Here is a 17,962-nt window from a genome sequence, read left to right as displayed (position 1 = left end):
GAGAGAACAGAGAAAATAGGGGTGAGGAAAAAAACCCGATAATTCTAAAAAAAAAAAAAAAAAAAATCTTAATGCTGAAGGACGTTTCTAGACTGAAAGGGCTCCACTAATGCCCAGAATTATGGATAAAAATATACCTAAATCAAGGACTATGATTGTAAAATTTCTTCCAGAAAGAACAAACAGGTCAGGAATCTGAATGGCTTTGAATTTCCCAAAAGCAATCTTCAGAGCTAAAAAGTCAATGAGGAGTGCTTTCAAAATTCTGAAGGAAAATTATTTATAATCTGAAATTCTATACCTTACCAAACTACCTACCTAGTGTTTGTATAAAATTAGGATATTGTCAGACTGCAAGGTGTGAAAAACCTTTCCATCTTACATACCCTTTAAACCAAGGAGGAGGAAGACATGGATACATGACACAGGACATCCTCAACTCAAAAGTGCAGGGAATCCCCAGAATAGTGGTGAAAGAATGTAGGAAGGCAGCAGTGTCCAAACTTAGAGGGCAACCAGTTCAGACAGGAACAGGTCAGAAAGCTCCAGTTAAGATTTGTTGAAGAAAATGAATTGGTAGAAGGCCCTAAATGTGTTAAGAGAAGATTGAGACAACTGGCAGAGAGTCAACAGGCGAATTAGTTATAAGTATATAGAAAACTAAGCTAATGTGGGAGTGGGGGAGAAACAATTATTACTTCTAGGGAAAATTAAAAAGTCATGCGGGAGAAACAATATTATACTAACTACATGGCTAGACTGTGATGAACATTTCGGTAGTCATAATAATGTAAAGAGTAAATACTCATCTAACGCAAATTTCACTATTAGGAGGATGGTAGGGGTAGAAGGACAAGAAGGGCATGAATATATGATTGAGGCATAGGGGTGAAAGAGAACTAAATTCTCATTTTCCATAATAAGAGGTCAACAGAAAAGGCCTAAAACTGATAAGTCAAGAAGTAGAAATTTACTCATGTTATTTAGCAATATGGGTTAATGTCCATATCCCTGAGATTAAAAATTAGTACTTTGAAGATCAAGAAAAGGGAGTGGGCAGCAGGGGACTCATGTTTTTCATAACAAGTCTTGTAGTACTACTTCAGCCTCTAAACTATGTATATACTACTATGATAAAGCTAAAAGGTCTTACCAAAACATAAAAACAAATGCTTTTCCCTCTCCCCTCAAAACAAAACAAAACAAAACAAAAAAACAAACAAAAAACACATATAATTTTGCATATGACTTTTGGGACCTTCACGGAATAGTCGTTAGGGACCCCTGAACTAGCTAGGCTCCCAGGAGCATGAAGATTCGATGGTTCCAGTTCCATCTGACTACCCCTCCTCTGTGCACCATCATTAGTGGAGAGTGGAAGTTTTAGGAATGGAGTTTTCCAAACAGAGTTAATACAGCCTTAAGAAAGCATCCCTTATTGTGCCCAAAGCTGTCATATGATCAAGTGGGGACCCAGCACTTTGACACTAATACACATTCCAGGTACGTAAGTAGATATCCATAATTCAAACATGTGACTTGGTTTTGTGCTCTGTGCTGCAGATGGAATGGACAGCTAATCAAAGGGAAGTCATCCAAATTAAGGGTTGTTTTTGACATGCAGGCAAATGGTGCCTGAACCTTCAAATATGCCATATAAGGTCTGAGTTCCACAGCTTAGATTTTTGTGGAAATTGAACCGATTGAGTCAGTGTTTGTGTATACACCTCTCCTCACTGGCATTAGGATCTCTTTTATCTAAACTTGCTGAGAGCTGACCAGATATGAAACTGGGGGGGTTCTGGACAGGAAACTAACGTTGGGTCCCGAAATGAGCCTTTTTCATACTTATATGACACTTATGGTATTCCTTATGAGCAGTCTTTAAAATGAACCAGAGGTTACAGCTTTTAATAAAAAGTTATTTTGAAGCTGTATCATATATGGTGCTAACAGGTTGAGAGCCCAAATGACAGTGTCTGTAAGCCTTTTAGCTTCCAAAACAGCATAATTTATTTTGCTGGAAACCATCATAGGAAGGATTTTTGGCTTTGTTTTTCTTCAATCTACTTAGAAATCCATTTCTATATTAACAAAACTTAAAAACTCCTCCTTAAGTCTCTGGTTTGGGAGAGCAGAGAGCAGTCACAATAAACCTCGGAACTGAATGAGCAACAATATATGCCATAAAACCAGGCTTGGCTTTTTACCAGGTTTGTGAGTGTGGCTGTGGACATGAGTCTGCGATTATCAGAGGGAGTTCGGTGGGGTGTGTTCCAATAGTGAGTGTCATTTGGTTGCCTTATTCCGCCTGGACCTGGCTTCTTGGCCCTACCTGCAGGGCCTGGGATTAGCTTTCAGGGTTTGAGGGTGTAGCTCTGTGACCAAAGCCAGTCATAGTTCAGCAGGCATATGTGAAGCGTCTGCGGGTGACTAGCCCACAGATAATCCTCTGGGCTACAGCGTCCTCCTCTTGGAGTACTTTCAAGTTCATTCCCAATATACAGCATAAACTGCTAACAGCTCTAGAACCCCACAGCCGTGCAGGAGGTTGGAAAAAGCTGTAAAGAACAGTTAGTCTGAGATCTGAACATGTCAGTATTCCTGTGACAAAATTATTTGCTCTAAAATGATACTTTGCTGAAAGCTGTCCCTTCTGGTGCTTGTATAAACTGTTCGAGGAAGAATATTCCTAAATTGGTTCACAGATACTTGAATATCCTCAAAATTACTACACTTAAGAGTCTTATTTTCTCTCTCACACATGAAATCCACTTCACTCCCAGGTTGCTGATGAGGAAAAATAAATTAAGGACTCAAAGCCCCACTAGTAAACTCTCCTACACTTTTGCTCTGGGTTGTGTGACTTTCCCGTGCTCGATGCCAAAGGGTTCCTTCCTCTCCTTCTGCCATAATCTAAAATAACTCAATTGGAGGGGGCAGTATTTGAAATGAAGATTCTCATGAGGATTAAGATATTACTTCTCACAATGCCCTTGCGTGCTGCTCTTCCCTTTACAGCAGGCATCCTTTCAGCTTGGCTACTGGGTGGCCCATGGTAAGGCCAAAGATGGGGCATTCATTGATTCAATGGAGAATTAATGAAATTCTAAACAGAAAGGCTGGGCCTGCCACGGGCCTCCAACTGATTAGTCAGCACAGTTTACCTAGGTACACAGTAGAGTCCTCACGTAATGTCATCTCTAGGTTCTGCGACTTTAAGCAAAACCACATATACTGAAAACAATTTTATCACAGGCTAATTGCTATAAACAAGAGTTAAGTTCCTACCATATCACTACTGCATCTCATCAACATTATAATGAAATGAGTTGAACCAAACAATACTACTCAAGGATCTGCTGTGTAAACTACAGGCCTCCAAGAACAGACAACTAGCTCACTAGATGTGCCTCAAAGTGCATGTCTTTCCTTCCCATGTTTACAAGGAACCTAAGGACGAAGCAATAGAAGGGAAGCCCATGTGTTCCTTCCCCACTGCACTATAGACTCCAATTGCTGGGCTGGCATCTGTACTGGGGTCAGAAAGGATCCTCTGCTCAGGCGAGAATATTTCAATGGTGGGATTGGCAGGAACGGGTTGGTAGGAGGAAGTGACGTTAGAATTTGGGGGGTGGAAGAGCAAGTTGAAAACAAAACGGTTTGTTTTGCCATTTCTGTTTACAATTCATGGAAATGTATTTTGAAAATTTAAATAACATTATAGAAAGACACGAGAATTTCATGTTTATCAAAGAGGACATGGTATGGATTTTTAAAAGGTCAAGAAATTATGGTTTCAGCCATTGATTAGAGACTCGATGGACAGTGTTCGGCACCGTGGCAGATGTGGTAATGAAATCTTGGCTTCCCTTTTCCCTTCCTGCCCAGATATATACCCATTCTGAAGTCTTGAGCTTTGGGGGAATGGTTTATATTTCCAGTTTGTCTACATTACCTTTCTTTAATTAAACCCAAACCACAAAATAGCTTTATTAGAAGCTAAACTTCACCAACATCTCAACTGCAATTAACGTAAATAGTTTACACATCCCTTTCCTAAAATTGCTTAAATTAAATCAAATTATATTTTTGCAAGCCCCAATTTGTCAGATACGTAAACATGAAAATCATGGGAATGAACTTTCTCTTTCATTCATTATTTCATCTGTTCATTCACGCAACATCTACAGGCACGCAACGTGTGGCAGGCACACAAGCATATGCACCAACTATTATTTAACAGTCACACTAACCTGTGTGAGAATAGATGTACCATAAGGCCCCCGTGAGGAGGGCTCCAATCACAAATGCTGCAAACGCAATGCCCATCACAGTTAGGGTGTCCAGACCATGGAAAATTGCTAGAAGGAAGAGAAATCAAAACACATTTTAAGTGAGTCTGCATCATACATTACAATTTTATATTTGCTTCACAAGCACTGTGAGAAAGGCTGAGCACTGACTAATAAAGTCTGAGGATGAAAAGATAATTCTAGCAAAATATACTGTGTATTTGTAACTTGCAAATTTTCTCTCGAAAGAAAAATAAAATTATCAGATTTCCAAGATACCCTCAGTGTGCCATATTTTGAGCAACAAACTTACTAAGAAATCAGCTTTGTAAACTGTAAAACCTGAAGTCCATGGTTCATTGTCTTAGTCTGAGGACCTATATTTGAATGGTAAAGAAGCTTGAAAATTCAGAGGCTAAGATGCTTGGGAAAATAAGGTGAACTTCCATTATCAAAATCTGAGTTATTCCTTCTTATTCATTGAACTCTTCCAATAAGATACTAGACGGAAAACACACTTCAAATACTTTACCAACATGTTCTCATGAACATTTAAAAGTATGAAAGATAAAAGGAAGAAAGGGGTGAGAAAGAGAAAACAGAGGAAGGATAAACTATTCCTGTGGATTATAACATTTCACTGATCTCATATTAAATCCTCAATCTTAACAACTACATATTGTGTCATTTAAAACAATGTACTTTTTAACACTTTTCCAACCGTGATCTTTCTATGAGGGGAACGGAAATACTTCTCAGTGGGCAGTGATGTTAGTTTTATGATCAGCAAAACATATAAATAGAACCAATTGTTTCTCTGTTTGGCAAAGATTTTTATATTTGAAACTAATTCCAGGCTCAGAAATAGAACATTTCCTTTCATTTAAGAGAAATACCTTCTTTGAATCACTTATAAAAAGTCAAAATCAGTTTCCAAGGGAGAGTGGGATTTGATAGAACGAAGCTTTCTAACGTCTCTGTTTTTATAATATAAATGTATGTAGGCTCTCCCCATTATTTCAATATTGTTTCTATGTTCCTGTCTAGTCAGAAGCAACTCCAGCTGATCTCTATACAAATTAAATCTCTGCCTTTCAATTTACTGCAGCGTAAAGGATCCAGTTGTAGACAAATGTGACCCTTGAGCAGCCACAGCACTTGAAAGGGCTCAGGAAAAGTATGTCATGGTGAAGATTCGGGAGGGATCCAAATTCGCAAGCTCTGGTCCCAACTTTCCTAGCTTTGTGCCCTTTGCTGTGTTCATTTAACTTGTGCAACATGGGGATAGCACTACTTCACCTGCTGAAGGCGGGGTGTGAAGAAAAGGAGTTTGTAAAAAGAGCTGGGGACCCCTAGAAGAAGTAAGAACTGGAAAGAACTCTCTGGAGGTTAAGATGAACCAAGCCATTGACCTAATTTAATTTAATCTAGTCTGCAGGACCAATATTAAAAGATGAATTGCCTTTTTATGCCTACAGCTCCAAAAGTGGGGCATGGTTAAAAGCTTTTAGTGAAAACGTTCTAAAATTCTAAAGATAAGAGATGTCATTTATGAAAATCAGACTAGGAAAGTATAAGAGAATGTGTCCGTGTGTCTCTTTCTGGGTTCCATGACATTGTTAAAATAATACACTTAATATATAAAATAATACACTTAATATGTAAGTAACATATAATATTCAGGAAATAATATATAAATATATAAAATAATACACTTAATATCATACCGTTCCGTGGTATTGTTAAACTAAGACACTTAATAGAATGGTTTATAAAGTGCTTTGTATAAATGAATTCTCTAGACGGACTGTCACGTGCATGTGATCAGGTCAGCCATGAAGACTGATCTGGAGAGTTTTATTGAAGAAAAAAAAAAAGCAGATTCTCCTCACAAGGCAACATCACTTAGGGGAGCTCTGGGTGCACAGCCAGGAAGCCCAGGTTCTAATGCTGCTTCACTGCCAATTACAACCACGGACAAGTACATGTTTCTGGATCAGAGGTTTCTTCCATATAAAGTGATGAAATTGGCCCAGATACTTTCCAATGCATCTTTTTGTAGTAGTTGGCATCTTTTTATTTGCAAGTCCTCTCCCTGCAACACCCCTTGGGTTAGAGATTGTCTTGAAGGTACAACTTTTTCCTTTAGCCTACTTCTCTGAGGAGGTAATAGTGCTGATCACAGCAAACCACTCCCACAGCTGTAAGTTAATGCCTTCCGGTCACAACTCATAAGTATGCAAATGACAAACTTCTCTCTCTAAAACTAAGAAAGTTACTACCTTTCCAGTATGTCCATACACACCAATGAGTCAACAAATTCACATTAAAAGTGGCAAAGGTACAGAGGGAAAGAGGAGAATGAAATAAGGACAGACAAAAGGAAAAAGAAAGTATGAGAAACAAAGGGAGGAGGGAGAGCAAGAGCATAAATTTCCTTATCAAAACTCAAAGTCTGGCAAATGCTTCATAACTAACTCATTCTTATAAAAGCCCAGGAGGCTCTATTTCGAAATAGTTGCATAAAGACTTACGTGGAGAAATTGGACTCGGTTCCTTAAAGCTTGGACCTGTTCCTGAAACAAAAACATAAATCATGATGCATTACACAGAGAAATCAAGTTTTAAGCAAAAGGTCATTAAAATCTCAGCAGAGACTGACACTTTTCTATTTGTTAATACTTTGTGAAAATTCTGTCAATTATTCTCTTTAGAAATCAATGCTGTTAACATGGATTACTTGGAAATTATAAGCATCGTACTCTACCAATCAAGTGTACAGGCTCTCCAATTTGAAGAAAACTTCAAGACAAACATCTAAACTTAAGGAATTTGAGACTGACAATTTATGTGTGTACACCTTTATACTTATTTAGAAAAGGATTCGATATCTATAATACCATGTTTCTCCAGTGCATTCCTAGTATTATTCCACTTTTAAAACATTCTTTTAACTTACTGTACACAAGTTTTTCTAAATATCTTTACTCTTCTATCCTAATGCTATTGCCCTATAGTTCAGCTCCTCTTCATCACGCATCTGCATTATTACAGAGCTTTCCTAACTGGTCTCCTTGCCTCCACCTCTGTCCTCAGCCCAAACATTTCCCCCTCCATATGTGCTGCCCAGAGTTAATTTTCCAGAGCCCAGAGGTGGTTACGTTACTGCCTTGATTAAATCATTCAATGACTCCCCTCTTCTTTTATAGGAAAAAAATTCAAACTCTTTAGCATGGCACACAAAGTTCTGTCTCCCTCCTCTAGCCACCTCACTCCAGCCTCCTTTCCTAATGGGGTCCTTCACCTATGTTGGGCTCCTCACAGCTATTTAAGCTCCCCAAATTCTCCACGCTGTTCCATGTTATCACACTTTGCAAGCCATCCCTGAAGTATCCTCCGCTCCAGAGATGCTGTTGGCAGCTTCACTGGGACGCCTTCTCTGACTCTCCCCGCCCCATCTACACCCTAGCAGGGCTGGTCTCTCCCACCTCGGCTCATTCTGTTACACAGGTACCACATCACGTAGTAACTCTCCCCCCGCCCCATGGCAGGATCTAGTTCTAACTCAGGGCTCAACCCGACATAGACCAGGCCTGCCAGAAGTGTTTGGTGAAGGATGATTAGAATGTTGATGTACTTTTTGAAAGAAGAGGCAACAGAAGAAACTTGAAATAAGACTGTATGAAAAAAGCTTGTATGCCTCAACATTTCTATAATGCTTTTATATTCAGAAAGTGCTACATAGTCATGATCTCATTTGAGGTTCACACCAGCCCTGTGAGGGAGGCTGAAAAAAAAATTATCACTATTTTACAAATGAGCAGCCTGAGACTCTGATATCATGTGACTAGCCTAAGGTCACAGCTGGAAAGCATCAGGGCAAGGGTTGAATCAGAATTACGGATTCTGTCTCTCAGGCTGAATGACTGGTGAGTGTTGCTCTGGCCTTAGCTGGGAAAGCAGTGATTGAAAAGCTCCTTACTTGTGCACAGTGACTCGCTATTCTCAGGACAGTGGGTAGCATATCTTGGGCCCACCATTTATTTTTGTATGATCTGTGAACTAAGAATACAGTTTATAATTTTTAATGATTGAAAAAAAATAAGTGTAATATTTTATGACATGTGAAGATTGTATGAAATTCAAATTATTTCATAAATAAAGTTTTATTTGAACATAACCATGTTCATTCATTTGCATATTATCTGTGGCTGCTTTACCCTGAATAGTTGAGGCAGGGACTGTATAGCCACAAACTGAAACTATTCCCTTTACAGAAAAATGTGCTAAGTCCTGGTACAGATGCTCTTCCTTCTCTTTAGAGTTTAAAAGTGATAAGTGTTTACCACCTCTCTTTTCATCTCCACTTTCACTCAATAAAGAGGTAATACACACTTTGTGTTGGAATCCACAATGAAGCGAAAAGAAGTTGTGAAAAATTGACCCCAAACAAGCAGCGTCTGAGTTGATGTTTATAAAAATAAAGAAGCTAGACAGGATTGTAAATTCTCAGGATTAGCCATCTCAGCTGGGTTGACCACACTCTTGCAGCATGGGGTATCATGGTCCAGCTCTAGGGGAAGGAATGCTACCAGATGAATCAAAGCCACTAAAATTGAATTAAATTAAAATAATTGTGTGATTTTAAGAAAATCTAATTCAGTGTGCAGAATATACGCCAATTACAAAATGCCCATAAGACACTCTCTCCTGGGAGTTTGGTCCTATCAGCCTCATTGGCAGCAATAAAATAAAGGCGGTGACGCCTTACAGTTGTACATTTGTATAGTGTTTTACAATTGACAACAAGCTTTCACTTATATTTTTCTCATTGTAAACTCCCAAGAACCCTGTGAAATAGGGATGTCTATCCACAAAATTCTCCTACTTTCAAGAAGTAGTGGTTTGATTTGCTGAACTAAGTCCAAAGGCATTTAAGGTCTCCATGGAGCACATCATGTGAGAAATATACACACTTCTGGGAACAGTTTCATCCAATTAACTACTCATGGTTAAATTTTGTCACTCAGAATCCCCAAGAGGTTTCAAATAATGATTCCCCCCTAAGGAGACCTCACATGTAAGAATTTAGATTTTACAGCAAGGACTGTGTGATGGATGGCATTGTTTTAAATTTCTTAATGGACTTGTGTTATGATCTAATGCTATTCCCTCACCCCAAGTAGGGGCCTTCTCATAGAACTAAACAGAAACAGTTGTTGCTATGTCCCCAGGGGTGAAGTTCCTCCATGATTTCTGTGCATAAACAATAACAAGCACAAGCTACAGAACTGAGGTTAAAGGATTTTATCCTCTAACTTTTTTGTTCCCAAATCCCCAATAACCCCTCAGTATAACTAAAAGAGTTTGATCTCCACCGGAACCCTATAATTGAGTTGACATGCTGGAAGGAAAAGAGTGGACACAACAATATTTACTTTTGGTTTCAGGGTAAGATTGTAAGAAAGGAATCCTAGCTATTACTGTAAAAAGAATTTTAACAATAAAGATTTCTTTACAGAAAGAACAAACTATAATCAACATTCTGAATTAAATCTTTTCTTATATTCTGAGCAAATTTTGGTCTACATTGAGAACCAAAATTTCCCTCCTCAGAGAGTTAGGCGTGGTTTTCACAAACGGGATATTTCTGGGGTTATGCATGAGTAACTGACCATAGCTTTTGGCCTCCAGCTTTCAATTCAGTTCTTCTAAACATGGTAGGACCCGAGCAGGCCCAAAGGGAAACAAGGTGTCTAACAAGATGTGGTGCCCACATCTATTGGTATTTGGCAGAGAGAAGGATGAGGAGATAAAGGACTCAGGAGGCCTTTGTGGGGGCCACAATTTAAGATGCAGTTTCTACTAACTTTATTTCCCTGTAAATGAACCCTTTCTCTGGGTTGTTTCAATACTTATGGCATTTGTTGCAATTGCCTGGTCCCTTATTTGCATCTTTCCACTAGGATCAGTGATTCTCACCTGGGGGTGATTTTTGTTGGCCCTCTCCCCTCACCAGGGACATCTGGCTATATCTGGAGACAACGGGGTTGTCACAACTGGCAGTGGAAGGGTTTTCTATGAGCAGCTAGTGAGCAGAGACCAGGGATGCTGCTCAACATCCTTCAATGCACAGGACAGCCCCCACAACAAACGCCATTTGGGCATTATCCAACCAAAATGTCAACAGTGCTGAGGCTGGGAAGCTCTGAGGCCCTAAAGACAGAATTTACTATATGCCAAGCATATATCAGGTACTCAATAAACATTTTTTTTTAAATAAAAGTAACCATAAATACCATGTATATCTTATTATTGTGTACGTTCCTCAGCAAACCAACCTTCATGCTGCTCTCAGAGTAGTCTTCCTAAATGATCTGATCATTGGCTCCCTACTCCAGAGCTTTTGATGGTTCTTAACCTTTAGAGGTGTATCCTGAAATATTTACGGATGAAATGAAATGTCTGGTTTCCTACAAAACAATCCAGGGACAGGAAGTGATAAAACAAGATTGGCTATGAATTGGTAATTGTTGAAACCAGATGGAGGGTTCATGGGAGTTCATTCTACTATTCTCTCTTATTTTTGTATATATTTGAAATTTTCCAGAGGAAAAAGTTTTTAAAGTGTGGAGCACACTGAATAAAAAATCTTTATTTTACCCCCCTCCCACCCCTTATGAGATAGAAACTGAATATCTTGGTCTGTCAATTAAGTGTTTCTACATTTCTTTCTACTCAGCCTCTCCTCATCGCTACCTCAGCCTGAGGATAAAAGCTGGCTGGTGCTTTAGAGTATTTTTGTTCTGGAAAAATCAAATGTGTTCCAAAAAAGCAACGCTGCTCTTGGATTAACTTCCAACTGACGTTCACAACTTTCCCTTCCATCCCCACCTCTTCCCCCAAAAAAACCTAGTTTGGCTGAGAGGTTAAGAGGAAGGAAAGGAAATTAACATTTACGGAGTGCCCATGATATGCCAGGTGCTGTCCTGAGAACACTTCTATTTTGTAAGTTATGTGATAGAAATATGGAATAAATTCAGTATTTTAAACATTTAACTTACTCATCTTAACTTGCTGAGAATTACACATTGTATATAAATCATGGCAAATTTGGGGATAATATTATTCTTTTGTGCCTGTTTTTTTTGTATATGCACCCAAAATTTTAGAGCCCCAAATTTCAGAAAAATAATTACTCTTCCCTTTCACTATTTAAAACAAATCATCACTGACGTGGTAAAATCATTTTTATTGTGGAAGCCTAAGTGTTCTCAAATGCTGTAAAAAGTGGTCACGGCATCCAAAGCAAACAGCACTAACATGCCTATACTTCAAAATATTTCAGAAAATATGGCAGGATGGCATCACCTCAACTATTTTAATTGTTTTGCCATAAACCATAATATGTATAAACTATTCATGTTTTCTGGGCTTTTTTGTGAGTTGTAATTCAAAGTCACAGAATTTCTCCTTAAACTTTAACGCTCTCTTAAATAGTTTACATGTTTCTTAATGCCTTAACCCTTTGGAAAAACAAAAGGTTTTTTTCTAAAATTCTTCATCTTCTTTTCAGTTCACAGGGCGTTAACTATGTTACTTGTAGTTCTTATTTAAAAAAAAAAATCTAGAATCAACCTCCTCCTAGGATAAGGCACAGGGTTTAGGAGCACAGGCTCTGGAATCAAAATGCTTGGAGTTGAACCCAGATCTGCCATTTACATGTGGTATGAATTTAGCCAAGTTACTTTCCCTCATTCTGTACCTGCTTCACAAAGGGGCTGAAATACCATAGTCCATATAAAGCATTTAGCACAGAACTGTGTATTAATAAGTATATGCTCAAGAAATGTTAGATAATCATCATGTCCATTACCATCATCACCACCAGCACCAGCACCTCTTGTTGAAAGTTTAAACAGCAAAAGAATGCTCACCCAATGCTGGTTCCCAAGAAACTGAGAAAGCAAAAGTGGCAAAGATGTACTGCAGGAGCTCAGGAAGTTTCCATTAAAAACAGTGGCCCAGAGGAGAGACTCAGAATTGACTTAGTCTTGATGGTCTATTCTCCCTGCCCACAGAAGGAAGAAACTCCGCCTGACGTGTGTCCATGCTACCGGCAGTGGTAGCCCCCGAGCAACCCTCTGCCTGGTGGTGAAGCTGAAAACCAGAGCCTTTATCTGCTGCCCCAGAAGACTCAAGTACTGAGAAATATGATGGTCCAAATGACCAGGGAGGGCTGGAAATTTGGCATGGCCTGCAAAGAGCACCTGTGTAGTCAAGGACAGTGAAATATCCCATTGGTTGGGAAATTTTTACTCCAAATGGCAATCCCAAGAACAGACCTTCCCATTTCCAGAGATACTACAGTATCTGTGTCTTACTACAGTAACACACAAAGCTGTTTGGCAGGAAGAACATTCATGATTCTGCTATTCAAATAAACCAGTGCTATTAGGCAATGTCATATTCCTTTTTCAATTGACTATTCCAAGGCACTGAGAAGCAGAGGAAAAGCACAGACTCAAATGGCCTGTATTGAGGAGAAATGATATTAGAGTTAAAGGAAAATAAACATAAAAGGTAAGAGGAGTCAGTCAGAGTTGAAACCTGCCAGAAAACCTACCCCATTCAGTACAAAGTTAGAAAGCATCTTTGCATGCAGCCCCTGGGAAGCTGGCCTACAGTCTAACCTCCTCAATTTGTTTGACAAATCTAAGCAGTAAATCTTTTTTGCTACATGCTTCTCCACAAAAATCTAGTCTCAATTAGCAAATCTCATGAAATTACTTTGATATTCGGCAAAACTTTCCTCTTGAACGTTTATGTAAAGAAAACACTGAACTTTCAGGATAATTACACTAAGTTTAAATAAAAGTAATTACCTAATTTACAAGAGGAATTACTTAGAAAAATGCCACTAGACTTAAAAGAAGAAAGAATTAATTACTGGAAGTTATACTCCTGCAATATTAATGCCTAATTATTGTCTGGCATAGGAAAACGCAAGCTGCTGCCTTCAATTACCAGCATAATTACCTCTCTCAAAATAGGTAAGAGTAACAGATGAAGTAAGAGGTAGCTATTGCTATTGTTAAACCACTTTCACAGCACAAAACAGAGCCAGCTGCTGCCCAACTGTGATATACTTTGCAACACAATTAATTTATTCTTATTTCTCTCCCCTGGACCTAATAAACAAGGAACTATTTGGACAACCCATGTATCAAAAGACTGTGGCTATTCTATTTCAAACGGTTGAAAATGAACTAAAAATATCAAAACAAACAAACAACAACAACAGAAGTTTTGCTGAGGAACCAATAAATATCTAATATGTACATTTCACACCAACTTTTGGATGGCTGGAAAATGAACAAAAGAGTATTTTCCTTCTTCAAACAGTACAGCTGAGTGTTTCAGCTACAAGGCCTCTGGAAGTCATCTGGTCCAAAACCCTCCTTTTCCAGAGAAAAAAAATGAAACGCTAGGCCATGATGGGAGATCTCCAAAGTCCCGCAGCCAGTTATCCGGGAAAGCTAAGAGCTACCCCCCAAGCTTCTGGCTGTAAGCCAGTGCCCTCCCTGCTACCCTTTCCTGTCTTTCTGAAACAAGCATGTTCCTGGAAAGGGGGCAGATGTCACCACCAGATATGACAATAGAAATGGCACCGCTATTTTCACAAAGGTCACTCAACCAAAGAAGAAATTGGACGGCATCCACATGCCTCTGTTCTGTTAGGTCCTGTTTGCTTCAGGACTATCCCTGCCGCCTAGTCTTGCCAAATCCAACAATGCTCGGATCAGAAATGCCATCCCAGAGCTGCCCCAAGCCTAGATCTGGTGTCAGCACCACGCAGCAGGTCTCCTAGCTAATGGTTGGCAACTGGAGTCAGGCTGCTCACTGGCTTTTGTCGAGGCCCCGGGTGCCAGTGTCAGCCTCCTCTCTGCCCCTCTGGAACTCTTGCCCCACAAATATGTAACCCCCGAGGCCTGGAATCCACCTCTACTCTCCCAGCCTTCTCTTAGTTTGACATCTTTAGACAATGTTTCTGGATAGCCATAGGTTTTCTTCAGATAGTGACAACTGTAACTGCCCACGTGACATCTGGTTCCCCCAGTCAGATGTTGACAACAGCTTGGTGTGTCCTTGCTTTACAAGTCCTTAGTTGGAACTATGATGCTGCTCCCTGTCAGATGCTCTCCATACAATCCATTCTTAACATCTCCTCAGAGCCCACTCCGCTTCTCTGCTGTTTTGGCTGGCCTGATCTATCCCAGGTCTGGCTTTGCCCTGTTTGTCCTTCCAAGTACTGATATCACTCCTCTTAGGGTACATCCTTCCTTTTCTCCTAGAAGATGGAGCTTGCCGAACATTCCTGCATGTGCAGGAAAAGGCAACCTTGACTTCAAGCAACAAATGTGACCGCATAAAATTCTGAAAACTGAATTATAAAAACACATTTAAACACTAGTTCTCAATCTTCTTTCTGCTGTGATACCTAAGACGGATGGTGTTCACATACATAATATCCTTCCCAAAAGCATTTGCGATCTTGACAAAGCACTGCAATTGCTTATAGCCAACACAACCATTACCATTAGATCACAGAAAGGTGGGCTGAGAACTGTGTGCAATTCCAGCATACCAGGAAGAACTCTAATACTTTCTTACATACTCAAGGAAGCATATTTAAATGCAAGAGATAGTGACTTTGTGACAGACAAACTTGACTCTGATCAAATATTTAAAGAGGAAATCATCTGTAAACGTATCACATGTCAGGAGGACAATAAACTAAATAAAAGATTCCCTGGGCAAAGAATCCTTTTCTAAAATTACTAATTGGCCATTAATATGTCTTTTGAATAAACTTGGACTTTTACAGTAGTAGAGCTTCTGAACAATCAGCCCCGAGACCCCCATTCTCTGACTGAGCCTCCCAAAACACACCTCTAGATTCTACTTCGTGATGTACCACAGCGAGGGGCTTGGTGAACGTCTTCTTGTTCTGCATCATGGCCCATATCATCGAGGCATCCAGTGAGGTGCAGGCTTCATCAGGAGGCACGCACTGAAGAGAGGCAGAGCAAAGCAAGAATCAGCAGTCACTCAAGAGGGCCTTCACAGCTCAGCCTGCACAGTTGTCCTGAGCCCCTTATCAGGCAGCTCACAACTGGTTACCACAGAAAAACAGGAGACCTGGGTGTTTTTCAAAGAACTACAAATAATCTGGGAGATATGGTGGCAGGCTGTACTTGAAGTATATTCTCAGCTGTACTTCAAGAAACAAATAGTTCTAGACAGCTTATAAATATTGTCTCCTCCCTCACCCCCCCTTTCTTCCCACAAAACAATTGAAGTTTTAGTGTTATTTAGTGTGAAAAATAAAGAAACTATATAACAAATGTTGGCCTTTCACCAAGCTGGCTTCACATAAATGGTTCATGTTTACGGATTTGTGATTGTGGGAAAACTCATGTGTTGCATTATGAAGGTAACAGATTTTACATTTGTTGTCCAAAAAGATAATCATGTTGTCGAATTTGGTTTTTTAATCCTGGTATAGGCTCATGCAAAATGAAGCTTTCCAGGGCCATCTGCTTTTATTGTTCCAAAGTAGAGTCTTTGGGAGTTGTGCCCAGGTGTGGAGGCCATGAAATCAGCTGCTTCCAGCTATTTTAAGGCCCCAAACTTATAACTAGCATGCCCAAGCCCACTGGATCTGTTTTATAAAAGTATATGATCGGGGGTGGCCTGGTGGCTCAGTTGGTTAGAGCACGAGCTCTGAACAACAGGGTTGCTGGTTCGATTCCTACATGGGCTAGTGAGCTGTGCCCTCACAACTAGATTGAAGACAAAGAGCTGCCGCTGAGCCTCTGTAGGGGTGGCTGAATGGCTCAGCTGGTTAGAGTGTGAGCTCTCAATTGCTGGTTCAATACCCACATGGGATGGTGGGCTGTGCCCCCTGCAACTAAAGATTGAAAACGGCGACTGGACTTGGAGCTGAGCTGTGCCCTTCACAACTAGATTGAAGACAACGACTTGGAGTTGATGGCCCCTGGAGAAGCACACTGTTCCCCAACATTCCCCAATAAAATTTATTTTTTTTAAAAGTATATGATCATATCCATTAACTTTTTCTTTTAAATAACTGGTTCCTTGTCTGTGCTCATCAATTGGTGAGGCTTTATTGTAAATGACATCCATTTGTTTTTGTTGTAAGAAGAAATATATCAATCATTTTAAAACTCTATAGCAAGGTACCCCCAAAGTTAACTTCCAGCTCTTCCAATCACAAAAGGGCAAAAACTTTTGGCTTTATTGTCATTGCTGCTCTGAAAAACATGCAAGTCAGACACATATTATAAGCAGACCACTCCTGCTCTTCCCTTCCCCTCAAAACAGAAAAGCCTTTACAACAGCCCTCTTATAGAGGGAAACAATGGATTTTCTGTGATGAGGTATCATTATTGAAAAGATTAGCATTTTAGGAAAAGTCTTATTACTTTCCTGCTAATTCTTCAGTTAAGAAAAAAATCTACAATTCTACAACTAACTCACTGCGTGACTCTGGGCAAGATACTGCACTCTCTGGCCTCAGTTTCATCAGTAAAGGGCAAGGCTGGACTCAAAGATCTTTGAGACTGCTTCCTGGAAGATTCTTTGGCTCTGTCTATCGTCATGGAAAATACTTGGAAGTCACTAGCAATATGGAAATATCAACAATAAGCAGTAAACAGGGGAGACAGTGGTAACAGCTCATTCTAAGCCACTGCTCAATAAATGGAAGACTGTCATCATATCTTGTTTGCTTCTTTACCCAAGAGGGAAGTCAGGTAATATTATTTCAATTTTATAGATGATGAAATGCTGGTTCCAAGAGGTCAACAGATTTTTTTAAAGTACTGTTAGTAAGTAGCTGCCCTTCATTGTCAGTGCCCATGTTCTTTACACTGTATCTTGCCTTGGGTATAAATGGTGACTTTAAGTTTAGGCTAACATCCCATGTCACCCTCTAGGACTTAGAGCTCTCCTTAGAATGCTCATTTTCACAAATAAACACACTATGAAGCTGGGCTGCTATAGGCCAGGCTCAGTAAAAGGTAACATCCAAAGCTATCAATAAAGACCTCATCCCACCCCGTAACTGCCAGGTCTCCCGTACTGGATTCCTAACTCCTAAAAGTCATCCTTTGCCTGCAGGAAACAGCTGGGTCCCACAGCCGAGCATTAAGTGCCTCGTGGTCCTCTACCACTAAGCCCCAACCTTGATGGCCACTGGAAAGGGAATGGCCACAAAGCTAATGTTTCCAAAAGCAACCTAAAGAATGCAGCCTAAATTACCTTATACATACAAGCTCCCTAATGATTATGATCAAATATGCTGTATTTTCATATGTACTATAAAATTTTCTTTAGTGACATCAGGGAAAGGGATGTTCAGGGCGATATAATAGTGCAAAGGTTTCAGATCAATGGTAATTTATCTGATAATGATATTTTTTCCTCCTGCTTCTACACTTATCTCTTACAACCTATGTATTGAGAGAATTCCATACATATATTGATATAACTCAATTATCAGACTTTTAGACACTGATGAAAATATATACTGCGTGACATATCTACAGAATAAATGCACATATGAAATTATACATATTATG

At 39.7% G+C, this 17,962-nt stretch overlaps 1 protein-coding gene across 2 annotated transcripts in view; it reads right to left on the bottom strand.

Moving 5' to 3' along the window:
* TGFBR3 (transforming growth factor beta receptor 3) overlaps nt 1-17,962 on the bottom strand; it is a 194,224-nt gene that overhangs the window by 9,168 nt on the left and 167,094 nt on the right. Inside the window, exons 14-16 of one of the 2 annotated variants that reach the window (XM_081057099.1) lie at nt 15,249-15,369; nt 6,830-6,871; nt 4,257-4,364 (exon numbers count right to left, since the gene is read on the bottom strand). In XM_081057099.1, coding sequence (XP_080913225.1) covers nt 4,257-4,364; nt 6,830-6,871; nt 15,249-15,369 — 271 coding nt within the window. The remainder of the gene's footprint in view (nt 1-4,256; nt 4,365-6,829; nt 6,872-15,248; nt 15,370-17,962) is intronic. The other variant, XM_081057100.1, reaches the window with a different exon arrangement.

Source organism: Rhinolophus hipposideros (genome assembly GCF_964194185.1).
Source record: "Rhinolophus hipposideros genome assembly, chromosome: 8".
Lineage (NCBI taxonomy): Eukaryota > Metazoa > Chordata > Mammalia > Chiroptera > Rhinolophidae > Rhinolophus > Rhinolophus hipposideros.
This window is presented reverse-complemented; position numbering and strand designations above follow the sequence as displayed.